The 19,588-nt window shown below is 37.7% G+C and overlaps 1 protein-coding gene across 2 annotated transcripts in view; it reads left to right on the top strand.

The window, feature by feature from the left end:
* The window catches only part of VWA8 (von Willebrand factor A domain containing 8), a 442,786-nt gene that overhangs the window by 250,687 nt on the left and 172,511 nt on the right, over nucleotides 1–19,588 (top strand). For both annotated transcript variants that reach the window (XM_072617119.1, XM_072617120.1), the window contains 3 exons: nucleotides 2,451–2,570; nucleotides 3,481–3,686; nucleotides 5,894–6,045. In XM_072617119.1, the coding sequence (XP_072473220.1) occupies nucleotides 2,451–2,570; nucleotides 3,481–3,686; nucleotides 5,894–6,045 (478 nt within the window). The remainder of the gene's footprint in view (nucleotides 1–2,450; nucleotides 2,571–3,480; nucleotides 3,687–5,893; nucleotides 6,046–19,588) is intronic.

The following is a 19,588-nucleotide window of genomic DNA, read 5'->3' as shown; positions in this document are numbered from 1 at the left end:
AAAAGGAAAGAAAGCTAAGCAAACAAAATCTTAGTGTCAGTGTGCTTAAGAAGCATGTAATATCTTTAATTTCAGGTGGGAGAATTACACAACGGCAGTTCATAGCATGTCTGTATTAACAGTTCTCCCAAGGTTACATGCCAGTTTTGCATCTGTAACTAGGGATCATCTTTACAAATTTACCCCCATGTTAAAAGAGGGGAATTCCTATCAGTTTTAGTTGGAGTATTATATTTCAAAGCAGGAGACCTTTTCTCCTGCCTTTTTTACTTGTTAGTTCAAATCCTACCTTTTCTGTTTATTTGCTCAGTGTCCATGAGCAAAATTGTTTAATGAGCCTCAGTTTCTACATTTGTAAAATTAGTAGGACTTGTCCCTTCCTTAGGGAAAGTGCTTTGTAAGCCTTAAAGAACTAAAGAACGTTCTAAAGCCATCTTTCATTATCTGTGTGGATTATTTCCTTCATATATTGCCTGTAGCAGATTTTTAATTTTAGGTGTCCACCAGTATCCTTCTGTTACTGTGTTGTTGAAAATTAAAGTGTTTTAACATTAGCTTGAGCATAGCACAGACAAATGAAATGACTCTCTAATGCCATGTGAAAATTGCTTTGATTTGAAAGGAATTATTGATTCTTTTGGCTTGGTCATGCTGCTGTGTCCTCCCCTATTATGTGTCATTGACTTTAATGACTGTTAGGATTTTTATAGAAAAATATCCTGCATATAATTTTTTCATTCCCTAATTTGACAGTATTCATTGCTCTTTAACAGTTTTATTAGCCCTGTTTAATCCCTGGAAAAATTCAGGGTCACGTAGGACAGGATTGATAAATTTCATGGCTCTTATATGTTAGTTTATTCTAGTTTTGCTTCCTGAAAAGGCTCAAATGTTCACATCTTATTTTTTTTTTTTTGAAAACAGATAGTCAAAAGCAGTGCATACAGCAAATAGGAGACAATTTATAAGTAATTTATTAATCTTTAGTGGTTGAAAAGGACATCTAAATAAAGCAGAGTAGCATTTCAACCTGAGGAAAGTGATGTGTGCCAGCATTTCTGAGCACAAGAAAATAACAATCTTTAAGATTAATCTTTGTTTGCATTTCAATGTCAAAATACTTTCAATAGCAAATAAGTTTTTGATTCAGGGTCTTCATCAGCTTCCCTCAATGTTGCCTTTAAAAATGCTTTCTGGACCACAACAACTAGTGTAAAAGAAATGTCAAAAGAAAATGTCAATAATAGAAGTCCCGGCCCTTCTGATTACATATTCTGTACCTAGAGTAGATGTTCTAAAAATTTTGGAAGTTGTGGGATTTTCTGAAAATTTGGTGGAATTTCTTGCTTTTACACCTATTTCTGATGCATTATTGGGTAAGGCCTAGAGGTGACAGAAGAGTTACACATTTAAAATATCAACACTGATCAAGATTTCTTTGAAATCTCAAAATTTTCCTCATGCCCCACTGCACTAGAATACTTGAGAGCACTGAGGCAAAACCCATGGTCTAGAGGCATGTTTCTCAAGTCGCAGTGACCATCAGTTCTCACTCACCACCAGAAAAAGTCTGGAACTTGACTGAACCCTCAGCTATATCACTCCAAAACTGAAATGTGATCTTTTTTCATTATATATAGTAGTCCCACAACCTCATCAAATCAAGACACTTACTTTAAGAAGTACAGTTACTGCTGTACTCCTTGGTCACTGCAGGGTTCAGGGAGGAAACTAATATCAGACCAGGGATAGGGAACCTGCGACCTTGAGGCCATGTGTGGCCTTCTAGGTCCTCAGGTGTGGTTTTTTGACTGAGTCCAAGTTTTCCAGAACAAATCCTCTTTTTAAGGTTACCCACCCCTGCCCTAGACTATAAAGCTGTTTTTACTGTATCTAATTCTGTTTCGAGCTGTATATCTAGTCATATGCCAGAACGGAAAACTTAATCTGTATGTCCAAATTCATGTAACAATCAACAGTATGAAAATGGAATTCCATTGATTTTATATAACTGACACTATAAATGAAATTAAAGTTCACTGCTCTATAATTTGAGTCAAATCACAAAATGTACCTTTTTAGGAATATTTTACTTTAAGCCAGGAATTGATTTTATAAACCAAATATTGGAGTGTCGTGGATTAGGTGTCTTTCTCAAAATCATTTTCATTGCCTTTAAATAAAAAGCAGGCGACAATATTAGTTTAGTGTGTACAATCCAAAGTCATTCACTTTGTGTCATGTTGGTAATTATTGCTCAAGGTTTTATGGTCCTTCATTTTCTGAAACCAGTTTATAACTAGCACAGAATCTCTTGGAGTGTTTGGCAATTAAATAGCGTGTCGGTTCTTGTTATCTTTTAAGAAGATACAACTCTTTGTTCCAAGGAAGATTGCTAGCCATCAATAAATAATACATTTAGAAAGATTTTAAAATGCTTTTTCCCCTAGGTGCTGCTAATGTGAATGGAAGAGAAAATATTGTAGTGATTCACCCTGATTTTAGAATGATTGTTCTGGCCAACAGACCTGGATTTCCTTTCCTGGGCAACGATTTTTTTGGCACATTAGGTAAATTGCTTTACCTTCCTGGGGAATAGAGACTAAGTAATATAGCTGGTAAGGGCCCAATAAGAAATAATATGCAGTAAGGTGAATGACTTTTTTGCCTGATCTTCTCAGCTAAACTTGTTTGAATGCCACTATTATCTTAAAAGGTGCCATATTATACCAATTTCTAAGTCTCATAGGGAAATACTATGAAGCCAGTAGTTCTCTCTGACTGATTTAGCCTTGCTCTCAAGGTATCTGGGACTCCTGAGTTTACTCTAGAACATAATCTTTATTCCTGGTTGAGGCCCAGAGCTCTTCAACTAATAAGTATTGAGAACTCATCATATCTTCATCCTATTTTATATGAGATATTGTTCTGTGGTGGTAAAGCTGTGGTGATAAAGCTCCTTTAGACTGGGCCCAAGTCTTAGACTTAGTGCTGTGAAAGATAAAGAAAAAGACAAGATGCTTACCTTTAAAATGAGTCTAATTAGGGAGACAGGATACAAACCTTTTAGATAGCCATAGTTATAAAGTACAGCAGTAATAAAATGCCAAAATGCATAAAATAGAAAATAAATGAGAGAGCAAGCCCAAATAGGGAAGGATAATGTTGTAACCCTAAGTAATTACATAAGCCTTCATGGAGTCCCTTTAAAGTTTGTACTGTTGATGCTCTAAATCCTAACCAGAAGGAACTCTGGCTATTGAAACAGAAATCAGTATGATCTTTGATAAAGTAAAAAATAGATCAGTTGATTGATAGGTTGATAGAAAGATAGTTTTTCCATTTTACATACATGAAACAAACAAAGGGAAACAATAATATTTATTTCCCCTTTACTCTGGGTGTTGATTGGGTCATTACCTTTTTTTCTTATCATCAAAGTGGACTAGTTGCATATCATGGGTTTGCCTTCCTCCCCAGGTGACATTTTTAGCTGCCATGCGGTTGATAATCCTCAGCCACAATCTGAACTTGAAATGCTCAGACAATATGGACCAAATGTTCCAGAGCCAATCCTTCAGAAGCTTGTTGCTGCTTTTGGAGAACTGAGGCACCTGGCAGATCAGGGAATCATTAACTATCCATATTCCACCAGAGAAGTTGTCAACATCGTCAAACATTTACAGGTAACAGCATAAATCTTTGCAGACATTTGAAAATTTTCAGTCCTATTTCATAGTGCAAAATTTGCATCAGTTTTCCTTCTGATTCTTTCAAGTTCTTGTTTAAGGATGTATATCGAGACAGGAACACTAGAATAAAGTACCTTGGAGCACTAATGTATGCCATTTATTTCAGTTTCAGAAAACTGTGACAAGGCCTCAGATCAAAGGGCATTATTTTTTAAGCATTTCCTTGGGATTCTGGGGAATTTTGTTATGGATAGAGAGCAGTCTTAGAGATAGGAAAAAGAAGGAAGAAAAAGCAAGCATATATTTGAATTACGAACAATAAATATTCAACAATCAACAAGAATTTACTAAGAACTTCCTTCATGCAAAACTCAGGGCTAGAACACTGCTGGGGATTGGGGGCAGTGGGGTGTGTACAGAGTTGATGTAAGACATTGTGGTTATGAGGAGAGACACAAAAATGGCACTAAATAACATGATAAATGCTTTAGGCAGTTGCTAAACAAAATGTTACTTTTGCATTCTGAAGGGAAGGATAGTTTCTGATCCGAGAGATCCTAGAAGGTTTCATGGAGGAGGTGACATTTGGGTTGGATTTTCAATAATAGGAATTCTGGGGAAAGAAAGGACATTACAGCCCTAAATAACAACATGAAGAAGACATGATAACGAATGAGCTCAGGGTCTGTTGTGGAGGGAGGGCAGGGAGCTAAGGCCTGGAACATCAGGCAGAGGGTTTTGAACTTCCCCCACAAGTCAGTCATGAGCCATTGCAGACTTTTGAACAGACAAATGATATGACTCCATGGGGCCCGGCAGTGAGATTGGAGACATTTGCAGAAAAATCTCACAATCTTATGCAAACATCTGGATGATGGATGCTTCTTCTCATGAGAAGGTGTGAGGCTCAACAAAGTGAAATTTACCCAGTTCTTTCATCCTCCATCTCTGCTGCTTTTTGCCGCTAAAGTTTGTAAAGAGCTCTCTGTGCTCATCTTGCCTTGTGTCTCCTCATCCTCCTCCACAGCCCTTCCTTACTTCCTCCCCACCCCAGGGGGAGGCTGCATTAAATCGCTTCCAACACTGGCTTCTCACGTCCATGCCCTACTGATTCTTCTCTTTCCAAGATCATCAGTGACCTCCCTCATCACTGCAAAGTCCAGCAGGTTTTTTCAGTTACGCACTCTTGCCATTGTGGACTGCCTCCTTTTTTGATGGTCCTTCCTTTTTTGGTTTCCATGAAATGACTTTCTTTTCTCTTCTGCTGATCTGACCACTCACACTCAGTCCCCTCAAGTTTCATTTAGTATTGTACTTCCTCTTTCCCATTTGTAAAAATTGTGATTAAGATATAAAAATGAAGACCCTTGGATTTTGATATTCCTGACTGGGAGAATATAATGGAACAAGATAGTTTCATTATTCTTTATTTTTTTATTAAAATGTTTCAAAAACTTCTGGGTGTTTTAAAGTCAGCTAAAGAAATGCTTATCTTCATTTATACAGTAAATAGATAAACAGCTAAAAAGTTGCCATTTTCCATCACCTCCAGAGATTATCCTCTCTCTTCTCAGTTCATGGTTTCCTCTTTTCTAACTCCTCTGTATTTCTGCCTCAGCTTGCCCCATTCCTTTCCTTTGTTTCTTCCACCCTTCGGTATTCTTTTTCCTTTGTTCTCTTATTTGTGTTATATATGATAGTAATGTAATCTTCTTCAGCACTTCTCATGAAATATATGAGAGCTGGATCTGTCTTGTGTAATCTTTTTGCATTACTCCACATCTAGTGCAAAGTAATTTTCTTGGTGTGGAACGCTTCTACTTAAATATTCTACCATACTTTTACGCTACTTTTCCTGAAACTTTAAAGCTAGAAAGTTTCAGGAAGTATTGATTTCCAAATCATTGAGCATTTGGATAAGAGAAATAGCTTATTTTGTGTGATGGAGCTGCTAACTCCAAAATTAGAAACAAGTCTTTTTTGTGAAAGTAGTATTCTGATTACCTAAGTGAATATCAAATATGATAAAATAGTACCTATCTAAAATTATATGATTTTTATTTCTGTTTCTAAACTTTTGCTTAATTAGATTGAGTTTTTCTCCTGCACGTTATTTTTGAATATACTGTTAGTTGCTACCATTTTTGAGTTTTATTGCATGCTACAGTTTAACTGAGAAATGTTTTTTTTTCTTAATACAGAAATTTCCCACTGAAGGACTTGCCAACGTGGTAAGAAATGTGTTTGATTTTGACTCCTACAACAGCGATATGAGGGAGACTTTGATGAACACTTTACGCAAATATGGGATACCGATAGGAGCAAAACCTACCAGTGTGCAGCTGGCAAAGGAGTAAGATGAACATCTCTTATTATCATAAAAATTCTGATTTTAACTAATGCTAATTCGTTTAAAATATACTGTTACAGTCCCTGCTAAATTCACTTGGGGTTGAAGTGACTTTTCCCACCTGAGATATGCAAATATATTTTACTACTCAGTCTAATTAAACAATTCCTTTCCATGCATCTGTAAATTATTCTTTCTGAGTGTCACATAAGTAGTTGTAAGATAATCAAATAAAGGGAAATATTTGTTTCTTTATTAGTCTGTGGGTTTTTTTTGTTTAATTCTTAACTCTCAACATTAATTCATTTATAAGTTAATAACAAAAATAATTCTACATAAGAAAATTACACAGGGAACATTCTTCTGTTAACAAGATGATTTTATTATATAGATGCACCCACACGTGTGTCACCAGATTAGTTATAACATATAGCATTTGAATTTTCAAGTCTTCGATGAGTTTGTTCTATCCATAGAAAGTGATGGTAATGAGGCCAGTTCAATTTAATCTTAATGTGGATCAGTGAACTTCCTTTTATTCATGGTCACAATCTGTACCCCTAGCATTGACTGTCTAATTTGCAAATGTGTGCTCTTGATCAGAAAGGTAACTGGCCAATAAAGTGTTCTTTCTTAATGGATTAGCACAAATCCACCATGATTCCTGGAAAGACAGTTTTTAAAGTAACCAGATAACACAAATGTAAATAAGTTTAATAAATCCAATGTTGCAACTGTAAGTTATAAATTTTATAAAAGGATATTATTCAGTATTTTAAGACAATTTTTAAACTATAATTTATCGAGTTAAATTGTTTTATAGAAAATACATATTTATTATTTTACTAGGAAATGACATTTTGTCAAGAATTAAAAATTATTTCAGTAATTTTTTTATGTCTAGATTACATATGCAACTATTTTTCCTATTTAGTAAATGAAGATGTTTTGAAATAACTTAATCAAAACTTTTGCCAATAAGAGCAAACCATTAAATCAGAATTGTTTACAGAGAAGCAAATATTTCCCTTTTTGTGATAAAAGCACAGGATGGAATTACGCAAAGATTATATTTGCATTGGTTTTTGTCATTAATGAGCAAGAAATTTTTTTTCTGGAAAAAATATTATGGTTAATGCATTTGTTAATGCACAGATGCCTTCTTCAGTAGTACTACTGTGTTTGTTGCCTAGCAACCTTACGGTCATGTTGAAGCAAGGTTAGTAACCTAATTATTACAACGTTTCTTGCTTAAGGCATTCCACTGGTAAACTGCCCTCTGCCTTAGAGTGTGCCCTTATATTTTAGTTTCTAATAGTGAAAATATTCTCCATTTGTTTGCTAAAAATAAGAAAATTATTAAGTATGTATTTGAAGCTCTTATACCTCTGGTAGTGCAGTTTACTGTATTAATGTTCGGTTTATTTAAACTAGACATTCAAAGTAAGAGTAAGGACCTGATTTATTTTTTCTTCATACTGGACACATATTTGAGGTAAAAGGTGAAATTCCTATACTGAGTAAGTAATCATAATAGGTAGTGTAGTAGCTGAGTGCTGGATCTGGAAAATTCCTCTTCTTGAGTTCAAATCCAGCCTTAGACACTTAGTAGCTGTGTGACCCTGGGCAGGTCACTTAACCTTGTTTGCCTCAGTTTCCTCATCTGAAAAGGAGCTAGAGAAGGAAATGACAAACTACTCTACTGACTTTGCCAAGAAAAACCCAAAAGGGATTAGGAGCAGTCTTGACAGGACAGAAAAACGAGATAACCACAAAACCATAATTAAAACTCCTAGAGATTTCAGTGCCCAGAAAAGAAAGCAGTTTTCTATACTTCCACCATTTTTAGGATAATTAATTTCATTCATTTAATAACTTCCTGCTCTGTGTAAATCGCCGCCCAGCACTTGAATTCTGTGTGATTCTTGTCCCTGTCTGTCCGTCAAGCTCCCACAAAGTTGGCACTCTGTGTACAGGTAGCCTCCTCGCGGCCTGTTGGCAGTTCACGCATCCTAGTGCCTATTCAGGTTTTCAGTCTGCTCTGTTCCGTTTCCTCCATGACGAGCCCCCTCCTTCTCTATTCCTAAATGAGCCTGGTGGTGCCTTCTGCTCTCCAGGTTGTATGCTGTGGGTGACTTACGCTTCCTCTGGGGGTGACCTCAGCAGTGACAGCGGCAACAACAAGAAGCGCTGTGAGGTTTGCCGAGTTCTTTCCCAGTATTATCTCATTTTATGCTCACAACACACACACATACTTCTATATTTTTCTCTTCATTTTTTATTATGCTTATTTCTTGAAATTTTAAATTCTGAGACATTTCTCCTTCACCTAATGAATACATTAATAAAATAATAGATGGACCATCTAGAGGGGCAGCACACTGTGGTTAGAGGGCTGTCCTCCAAGCCAGGAAGGCCTGAGTTCAAGTCCTGCATCTGATCCATGCTTGGCTGTTTGGTACTGAGCAAGTCACCCACACTCTTGGTACATGGCTATAAATTCCACAGAAGATGATGACCTATATTTGTGTAAGTTAGTTTTCTCACTGAGTGCTCTATAAACCAATGAAATTGTAGCTCTCACATAAGTCCCTATTCTCACTACCTTGAATTAGGCTGGTCACTGTGTGAGTGAAGACAAGTCTGGATCTGTGAGGTGACGGGATGTGGAAGGCTTTGAGTGCAAGACACAGATGGCTTATTGGTCAGATGAGCAGCAGGCCTTCTCCAATTTAGAGAGGCCTAGTTCATAAAACTAGTCTTTAAAGTAGTACAAGAGACAATGAAATCACAAACTGAGACGCTTGCTCACTTGAGTGACCATCAGCAAATCATTTCCCGTGTCTGAAGCCTTTTCTTCCATTTTCTGTAATGCAGGGATAATACTTGTTCTCACAGTGCTTATAAACCTTGGGACACTATGAAGATATGAGTTATCTGTATTATAAATGTACAATAATGATAACTAGCAGTTACATTATCCTTTAAAGTTTGCAAAGCACTTTACATGTTTTTATTTGATCCTCTCAACATCCCTGTGATGTAACGTCACATCAGTATTGCCATTTTACAGGTCTGAGAGCAGTTACATGATTTGATCAGGGTCACCCAGCTAATCTCTGAGGCAGGATTTGAACTCAGGTCTTACTCCAATTCCAGTGCTTGAGTCACTGAATCACCTAACTGCATATATATTTATGTGTATTCGTGTGTGTGTTTTGCATATTAAGAATTCTGATCTTAAAGATATCCTTTGGCATTAACTAAGAAAGACGTTTTCTCAGAAACATTTCCCCTCTTCTTTTGTCTCTATCTTTAAAGTGGTTTTTACAATACCTTATGTTAGATTTACATGCTGTCACATGCAGAAAGTACCAGAGTTTGTAGTGATTTCCTGTAGTCAAAGGAGCTGCTTTGAGAATGGAATATGTCACTTATTAACAGAGTCACATCTCTGTACAATAGAGGAAAAAGTAAATTCGATATCGAAGCCCTAAAAACAACATGACATGAAAGCAGCTTCTTGAATTGGAGTTTCTATCTGGTCACTGAGGGTCAAAAATGATCCACTTAGTAAATCCTTCAAGTATAGGCCTAGGAAACCTGTGATGGTTGTAATAGTTCCAGTTCCCTTGTGACACATCTCCATGAGTCATGCTAGATAAAATTTGACTCTTGGCTTTTAGCAAGTCTGAGAATGGAAAGTTGACTGCAGATTAGAATAGTCCTTGAAGCAACAAGACAAAGTGCCGCTTCTACTTTCCCTTGCTCTTTTGTACTCATAATAGAGGACTCATAGCTAATGAATAGTGGTCATACATGTCTTGTTTTGGGAGAAGGGAGTGAAGGGGGAAAGGGATTAAGCATTTTATATAGTATCTCTTCTCTGCCAGGCACTGTGCTAAGCACTTTTTTTGTTTTACAAGTATTGTATCACAAGATCCTCACAACAACACTTCACAGGAAGTGCTGTTATGATCCCAGTCTTACAGCTGAGGAAGCTGAGACAGAGGTTCAGTTACTTGGCTGGGGGTCACCGAGGTAGGAAGTGTGTAAGCCTAGATCGTAGACCTGCCTCTTTCTCCATGTTGCCACCATCTTGCCTCCAAGAAAGGAGCAACCATTGTGATAAACCATTGTGTTGGTAACACATACCTTTTGGTGGAGGAAGTGGTACGTGTGAATAGAATTTTAACTGAATATTTATTGCTATAAAATAGGATGCAGTGGGCTTGTGTTAAACAGAATAAAAGCTATAACAAAATGGGGAGAGCTTAGGATCACTGTTTTATTATTAATTCAGAATACATTCAAGGTCTTACAAAAAAAGCCCAATGGGGTTAAATAAACAGATCACAGTGATAAAGTCTCTGTTATCCAGCTTTCATCTCTTGCTCCCAGTGCTCATTTCTTTTGGCTTCCACTACTTATTTCCTCATTAATCCTTGCTAGTTTTTCTGATTTGCACTGTTTCTCATCCTGACTGTACAGTTCCTATCTAAGTCACTCATTCACCTGAATCAATTAACTAGTCATTCAACATGATGGTCTTCGGGATGGAATCATGATGATAGGGAACTAATACTTTATCATAATAGGTTGCCTACTGATATTTCCTTGAGAGCCCTTGGGCAGATATGCTTGGTTAGACTATATCTATCTTCTCTGAAGACAAGAACCATGAATTATTTGTTTACCTTCACCATAGGTTGGCTACACACAGTACCTTGTATATAGGGTACATTTTTTAAAAAAGCTGTTGAATAACTACCCACAAGTATTTTGAAGGTTTAGAGCTTAAGTAAAAGGGGCCTCAGAAGGCATCTAGTCTAAATCATTTTACAAATAAGAAAACTGAGGCCTAGGATGATTTATCTAAGTCACACAGGTAGTAAATATCAGAGGTAGGATCAGAAAACAAGTGCCCCAACTCTGGAGCCAATCAGTTTTTTTTTTTTTTAATATGAACAATGGCATTTTAAAGGCTGTAGACTTCACTTATAATGGAAAATTACTTCCTAATTCATTTCTAATAGTATTTTATGGGAGGTTTGAAACTCTTTATAGCAATGCAAGATTTAGAATGATGCAAGTTCATTTAAGCAAAACTTTACCAGAATCCTAGTGAATGCTACATTTTTCTCCAGTAGGGAATAAAGGCCAGGTATTAACAGTTTTCATTTCATTAAAGCTTGAAGAGGTTTTTGTTTTCTCATGGGGCAAACTACTCTTCATGTATCTGGAAACAGAGAGTTGCTTGTGAAGTTTTGTAGCAAGTTAATCACTCCCAGATTACCACTCTCAAGAAAAATTCCTCTAGGAAAAAGCTAATGTGGAGTTTAAGGTAAGGTTAATATAATTAAGGCTATTTCAAGTTAAGTTAAAGCCCATCCAGTTGTGTTTGATGCTCTTCCACGTAGCAGACATTTTTCACTAAGAAATGTACTTTATGAAAACACAGACACCTAGATTCAGAAGTTACTAATCTAGAATATATTAGACTGAAGTGTTTATATTTTTAAAATTTTTTCCTCTGTTGCACTTGTTTCTTGAGATTTTAAATTTCAAGACATTTTTTCTTTATATAATGAGTAGATTCATAAAGTGGTGGATGCACTGCCCTTGTGGGCAAGGCAGAACCGTTCACATCAACAGGCGGCTTAAACGGTGTTCTCTGATTCGGACGCAGAAGAATGACGGCAGTAGACAAACCACACATGAAAATAATAACTGCGCCTGTGTAGAGGCCCCTGTATTAGCCATGAGTAAGTGCACAGATGTCTGTTGTCATTCACTTTCTGCTTGATTTCCAAAGCCTCGCCTCTTACTTCATCCACCTTCCCAGCGTCTTTAACCTGCCCATTCACCCCACCTTATTGGATCATAGGACTCAGCACTCAGAGGTCATCACATCCAGTCTCTTTATTTCATGGATAACAAAACTTGCCCAGGGTCACACAAGGGATTTGATCGTGGACCCTCAGATTACAAATCCAGCACTCTTTCCACTGTACCACAGGTCTGGTCTCATCATTGATCTCACAATGCCATAGATTTTTCTCATTTCTCTCATATATCCAGCTTTTCCTTTTTAGTCTCCTTTGTTCCATATCCCATTCCTTATGAGTATACTCCGTATCTCTCCTGGTCTGTTGATGGTGATTCATCTGGGTTCAGTGACCTGAGATGTATGTGTGTGTGTACACAGAGTTATCCTTTCCACATCATGACAAAGTTTTCCCTTCTACATCATGACTTTCCCCACTGCAGTTTCAATATATCCCAGGTAGCCATAAGAAATTAAATGGGAATTTTGGAGGAGTTTTGCGGAAGCTGCAGACAACACATAAAGGCCTGCAAATGACATAGAAAAAGTTTAGAAATGTATAAAATATATGTATAGCATTGTATAATGTCAGCATAGTTTATCATTTAATAGCAAAATAATTCAGACTTCTTCTCTGATATGAAGGGAGATGCAAATGCATTGATTTTCCAGCTTGTAGGAGTGCTGTACCCCTAAGCCTCATGATGTGGAAGGGATAACTATATATCCATCTTTTCTTCTCCTTCACTCATCTTGAACATGTCCTTCAGTATCTTCATGAATTCCATTCACTTCACCCCACTTCTGCTTTCCTTTTTCATTATCCCTGCTCTGGCTTCAACTCAGACTATTCAGAATCTTAAGCCAATAGTTAACCAGTTCAGCTGAATCAGTCAACAAGCGTTTATCAAGTGCTTAATGTATGCCAGGTACAGTGCTTAGGTAGATGCTGTCTCTGCTCTTAAGAAGGATGTTTTAATGGAAATCACCATGTATACATATATGGGGGGATGTGTACACACACACACACACACACACACACACACACGCACGCACGCACGCACGCACGCACGCAGTAAATACAAATTGGGGAAAGTAGGAACTAAATAGTGGGAAGAATCAGAGTATCCAGTAAAACTAGTCTACCTATTTAAATATCCAGCCCTTACCTCTCTCCTGATCTCTAATCTTGCATCATCAAAATCTAAAATTGAATATGTCCAAAACAGAACTGACTATTTTTCCCAGTAAACCCAACCTAACCATACCTCCCCTTTCTTTATTTCTGCTAAGGCTACAACAGTTCTTCTATTCAGCTAGATCTGCTGCCTTGAAAGCATCCTCAGTTTTATGCCTCCTCCTTATCTTTCTGAGTCTACCACCTCTGTACTTCTCATATTCTTCCCCCTCTTTCCACTCACGTGGCCACAACCCTTGTGCAGGACCTCAACACCTTTCCCTCTCCCTTGAACTCTTCCAACAGCCTCTTTAAATTTTTTTAAATTTATTTTTTCTCAATTCCATGTAAATACAATTTTTAACATTCACTTTTTGACATTTTGAATTCCAAATTCACAACTTCCTTCCCTCTCCTCCTCAAAAAGGTAAGCAATTTGATATAGATTATACTTGTGAAGTCATGCAAAATATATTTCCATATTAGCCTTGTTACAAAAGAAAACATAGATATCCCCTCCCAAAAAAACAAGAAAAATAGAGAAAGTGAAAAGGTATGCTTTAATATACATTCAATTCTTTCTCTGGAGGTGGATAGTATTTTTTATCCTAAATCCTTACAACAGTCTCTTAATCAGACTTCCAAGTTCTAGCCTCTCCTCTCAGTCACACATCTGCCAAATTGATATCCATGAAGCACAAGTCTGACCATGTTACTTCCCTGATAAAGCATGAACAGTTCTTAGTTGTAAAATACAGATTCCTTAGTTTGGTATTTAAAACAGTTCACAAAGTTCCCCAGGCATTTCCCATGACTCTTATCAAAAAACACTTAGTAAGGCTTACTTTGTGATGGGTACCATGTTTGTTTTCTTCCCTTCCACCTTCACTCTGTCCAGCAAAACTGGTCTACTTGCTAACAGTCCCTCTGTCCAACCTTGTCTCCCACTCTGTGACTTTGCTTAGACTGTCCACCATGCCTGGCATGCATTCCCTCTTTGCCTTAGCCTCTTGAAATCCCCAGCACCCTTCAAGGCTTAGCCTGGGTGTTTCCTCTTACAAAAGGCCTTTTCTGATCCTACCATGTGTTAGTACTTCCACCACCCTTTTCTAGAAATGACTTTGCATTTCCCTTTTATTTTTTTTGTACCTTCTTTGTAACAAGTATTGTGCTAAGTACCTGACTCTTGACCTAGTGCTCTGTCAACTGTGCCATCTAGATACCTGGAACAGGAAGACCTGAGTTACAAATCAGCCTCAGATACTTGGGACCCTGGCACCTTGGGATGTCAGCCAAGTCAATTGGTCTCAGCCTTAGTTTCCTCATCCACAATGTGGGGGATAATAATAGCACCTAGCTCGAAGAGCTGTTGTGAAGATAAAATGAGATGTTTGTAAAATCTTTGCAAACCTGAAAATACTACGTCAATGCTAGCTAGCTGCTCGTAGTAGCAGCAGCAGGAGCAGTATCAACATAGGGTCTGGTTTTTACCAGAACTTTGATAAACAATAGACTGAATTGAAGAAAACCAAAACTTTTCAATTAAATGCATCCAAATTCTACAATGTGTAGGTAGAGAGCCTTAAATGTAGGCAGCTTAAAAATCGCTCCCAAAAAATGAATACAGATCTACATAGAAATATGTATGATATTGGCAACTTTATCTTTCCTCCAGTAATTCCAGCCATGCCTTCGTACATCTTCAGAAGTTAGGCATAAGTGTCCAGTACTCTGGACAGTTTAACCTCATTGGCACATGAGGTATGCCAAAAGAAGCTTCATGGGTATTAAGTAAAACATCTATCCATGATGAGAATTATATTAATTCCTACTTCCCTGCCCAGAATTCCTGCCTTGTCAGGATATTCCCTTTCCTCCAAACTGTTCCTTGAGGGAGACTCGGACTTTGTTAATTCATTGAGATAACATGTAAAGGACTCTGAAAACCTCAAAGTACTCTTTAAATACTAGCTATTATTATCATGACTATTAATTTACCTTTTCATTGGCCATTGCCTTGTCTCAGTTGTAACTAAAAACAACCAACCTCCTCCGTGTCACGTTTGCCATCGCAGCTTGCCTGGGTGTCCGAGCAGGAAGCAAAGAAGCAGCAGGCACTTTGGAGGCAGTCTGAGTCTCCATGAGGCAGAAACAGCTGAACAATAGCAAATACAAAAGGAAGGCCCTCCTGGAAGGTCAGACTGAGTGAGACAAGAAGGAAGCCAGGAAAGCTGAGGCAGGTGAGGAGGACAGCTGCTGAAATGCACTGAGTTTGGAAGTGCTTCAGTGTCACTGGAATGCAGAGTGTGTGGTGGGGGGATGATGGTTCAGAACTCTGGAGAGAAAGAAAGGACCCAGGGTATATAAGGCTTTGTAAGACAAAGAGGATTTTAGATGCAATAGGAAGGCACTGGAATTGATTACATTGAGGAAGGGGGAGGTTGTTGACATGATCAGACTTTGGCTTTAGAAAGATCAGAATGACAGCTGATTGGAGGAGGAACAAGAATGGATAGAGACTTGAGTCAGGGAGACCAACCAGAAGGCTATTGCAATAGTCCAAGCATGAGAGTTAGAAAAGAGAAGAGGGAATATGCAAAAAAGGTTGAGAAGGCAGAATTGATTGGATATGGAGGATGAGAGAAAGGGAAGAGTCAAAGATGACATTTAGATTTTGAACCTTAGTGACTGGGAGGATGGTGGTACCCTCCCCATAATAAGGAAGCTTGCTCTTTGTGGTAGCCAAGAACTGGAAATCAAAGGGATGCCCATCAATTGGGGAATGGCTGAACAAGTTGTGGTATATGAATGTAATGGAATACTATACTATTGTGCTATGAGAAATGATGAGCAGGAAGACTTCAGAGAGGCCTGGAAAGATTTATATGAGCTGATGCTGAGTGAGATGAATGGAACCAGGAGATTATTGTACATGGTATCAGCCACAGTGAGGACTGTTTCTGGAAGACTTAGCCCTTCACAGCAATGCAAGGACCTAAAACATTCCCAAAGGACTCTTGAGGCAAAATACCATCTACATCCAGGGAAAGAACTATGGAATTAGAACGCAGAATGAAGCAGAATATTTTCTTTTGTGTTATGTTTTTTTTAGGTTTTTCTCATGGTTTCTCCCATTCATTTTGATTCTTCTATGCAAAATGACTAATGTGTATAATAAGAATATATGTGTAGAACCTATATAAGATTGCATGCCATCCCAGAGAGGGAGAGGGGAGAAAGGAGAAGAAAATCTAAGACTTATGGAAGTGATTGTAGAGAACTGGAAACAAATAAATTAATTTTAAGAACTAAGGAAGCTTGGACCAGGGAAGGCTTTGCAGGGAAAGATGAATTCATTTTTGAATGTATTGAGCTTATGATGTCTACATCCAGTTTAAGATGTCCAATAGAGAGACAGACATAATTTTCCCAAAGTTACACAAGCTGAGGCTTGAACCCTGTCTCTCTATTCCATTTCTAGTCCTCTTTCCACTATTTCTCTGGGAATGGGAAGCACTTTCCATCGTAAGCTGTAACACAGAACAAGAATGCGTTTCCCACTTTGTGACATTGTTAAAACCTTCCATGTTGCTTTTCTTGCCCTATTAATGGTCTCAGGAGCAGTAAATATAAATGGTAAATATAACAGACACAAATTTTATATAGTGTGATAATTCATTTGTTTCCAGAACCTCTGGAGATGTCTGGGGGACCATAAGATTCTGTAAAGTAGTATGAAGACTGACAGTACACTGCTAAAGAATAAAGTTCAATATTCTTTTCACACTCACTTGACACACAACTCTTGACATGGCCACTGCTTCACATACAGTCTTAATAAAATTAATTCTCTTTATTTGCGATTACAGAGCATTCATTTTCAATTTTGTGATGAAGATCCTAGTATGTTGAAAGCACTGTATTAGGTGCTGGAGATGGAAAGATGAAATCATGTAGTAAAGCATAGTACTGGCTCTTCCTGCCTTTCTTTGCTACATCCTCTATGATCCCAATGCTAGGGCTTTTTCTGGACTCTTCATCTCTTCTTTCCAGCCTTTGAAGAAAACTTGTCACCATTTAGATTCTTCCAGTTGAGCCACTGGAAACTTTCTCCTTAAAGTGAACTCTCCTGAGAACCACTTCATTTGGGAAGTTGGCTTGAGCACAGCAATTGTCATTTTGTTTGTTTGTTTGTTTTTTAAATTTATTTATTTATTTATTTTCAGTGTTCCACAAACTAGATTTTTTCTTTCCCTCCCTCCCTTTCCTTCCCCCATATCCCCCCTCCCTCCCTGAGACGGCATGCAATTTTATATAGGTTCTACACACGCATTCCTATTAAATACATTTTCACCTTAGTCATGTTGCATAGAAGAATTAAAATGAATGGGAGAAATCATAAAACAAAGCAAAACATAATACAAAAGAAAATGATCTGCTACAATCTGTGATTGAATTCCGTAGTTCTTTCTCTGGGTATGGAAGGCATTTTGCCTTAAAAGACTATTGGGATTTTTTTAAGTCCTTGCATTGCAATGAAGTTCTAAGTCTACTAGAAAAATGTCATTGCACACTGTGGTCATTGCTGTGCACAAAGTTCTCCTGGTTCTGCTCCTTTCACTCAGCATCAGATCATATAAGTCCTTCCAGGCCTCTCTGAAGTCTTCCTGTTCATCATTTCTTATGGTGCAATAGTATTCCATTACATTCATATACCATAATTTATTCAACCATTCCCCATTGATGGGCATCCCCTTGATTTCCAGGTTTTGGCCACCATAAAGAGAGCTGCTATAAATATTTTTGTACATGTGATACCCTTTCTCATTTTTATGATCTCTTTGGGATACAGTCCTAGAAGCGATATTGCTGGGTCGGAGGATGTAACATTTTTGTAGCCCTTTGGGCATAGTTCCAAACTGCTCTCCAGAAAGGTTGGATCAGCTCACAGCTCCACCAACAATGAACTAGTGTTCCAACTCTTCCACATCTTCTCCAACATTTATCGTCCTCCTGTTTTGTCATGTTAGCCAGTGTGGTAGGTGTGATGCAGTACCTCAGAGTTGTTTTGATTTGCATTTCTCTAATTGATAGTGATTTAGAGCATTTTTTATATGACTATAGATATCTTTAATTTCTTCCTCGAGCAGAGCTATTGTTAATCCTTGCAGCATGAATATATTCCCAAGCACTTACGACTTCAGGCCCATTTAGGCATAAACACTCAGCCCCCAAGTCTTTGTGGAGAAAACACAATTCACTAGATAATTTGGCAAACAGACCTTCAAACTTTAAAAAAAAAAAATGTTCACAAAGAAGGTGCCTCCCCTCCTGGGTTTTCATATTTCTTTTCACAGTGAATAGTTTTATTTTCTCATCACAACTTTTACGTATGTGCTATAGCACAGAATTTAGCTAATTTTTATACTTCTTTGCTCCATTATAGAACACACCCCTCACAGCCAACAGTGCCACCCTGTACGTCTTATACTAGCTTCATTTGTCCCAAGTACTTTTTTTAAAGAGGTATTTGTTTAAAATTGATTTCCTCAGTTGTAGTATTAATTGCAGTTACTTTTCATTAGACAGAGACTGTTTACTCTTTGTAATGGAGCCATCCATTATAACACTTCAGTTCAACTTCCCTCTTTGGAGGAATTCCACTGGGTTTTTTTTTCTTCCAAAATAGGACCATATATTGGATTTCTATTTGTCCTCATTTAGGGGGAAGTGTTCAGGTAGTTTTGTTGCCTACTCTCTTTTGTACTTTCAAGGGTTTGTTGTTTTTGTTTTATTTTTTATTTCACTGTTTTCTGCAGGTATAATGACAAGATCATGAAGTTAGAACTGGGAGGGACCTCAGCGGTTGTCTAGCCCAAACTCTTTATTTTACAAATGAGGAAAATAAGGCCAGTGAGTTGAAAGGGCATGCTTAAAGAACACATAGGTAATTAAGCACAGAGCTAGGGTTCCAACTCATATCTACCTGGTGAAAATCTAGCATTGTCTTTCTGCTGTACTCGCCATACTTTTTGTACTCCTTCATATCATCTGCCTTACTGCCCTGAGGAAATGTCCACCCTGAAACCCTGCTCTCCTGGTTGAGGACTCCCTGCCTAGGACATTATTTCAGGATGAGCCCCACAGATCCTTCACATTCCTCTTCTCCAGGGTAGGCTTCCTTATTCATGCCTCCTTTCCTATACTTTTTTATATGTTCTTTTCCCCTTAAAATGCAAGGTCCTTGAGGGCAGCTTCTCTCTTACTTGCATTTGTATCCTTGGAGTTTGACAGTGGCCTAGCATACTTAATAAACATACTGTCTGTTTATACCGTACTGTTTCTTGTATGTCTGCATTGATGTCTGAACAGTACCCCTTTTCCCCTTGTAATAAGTTTTCCATACACCTTAGTTTTTTCAAGTAAACCTGTAAAATTAATATGCAACTTTAACATTTTGAGTTTCCCTTTTTATTCTTGCCTTCACTTTCACTTCATAGAATTGCAATTTTTTGTAGTGGAAAGAACATTGAAGGTGGAAT

This window comes from Notamacropus eugenii, chromosome 6 (assembly GCF_028372415.1).
Source record: "Notamacropus eugenii isolate mMacEug1 chromosome 6, mMacEug1.pri_v2, whole genome shotgun sequence".
In the NCBI taxonomy this organism is placed as follows: domain Eukaryota; kingdom Metazoa; phylum Chordata; class Mammalia; order Diprotodontia; family Macropodidae; genus Notamacropus; species Notamacropus eugenii.
This window is presented reverse-complemented; position numbering and strand designations above follow the sequence as displayed.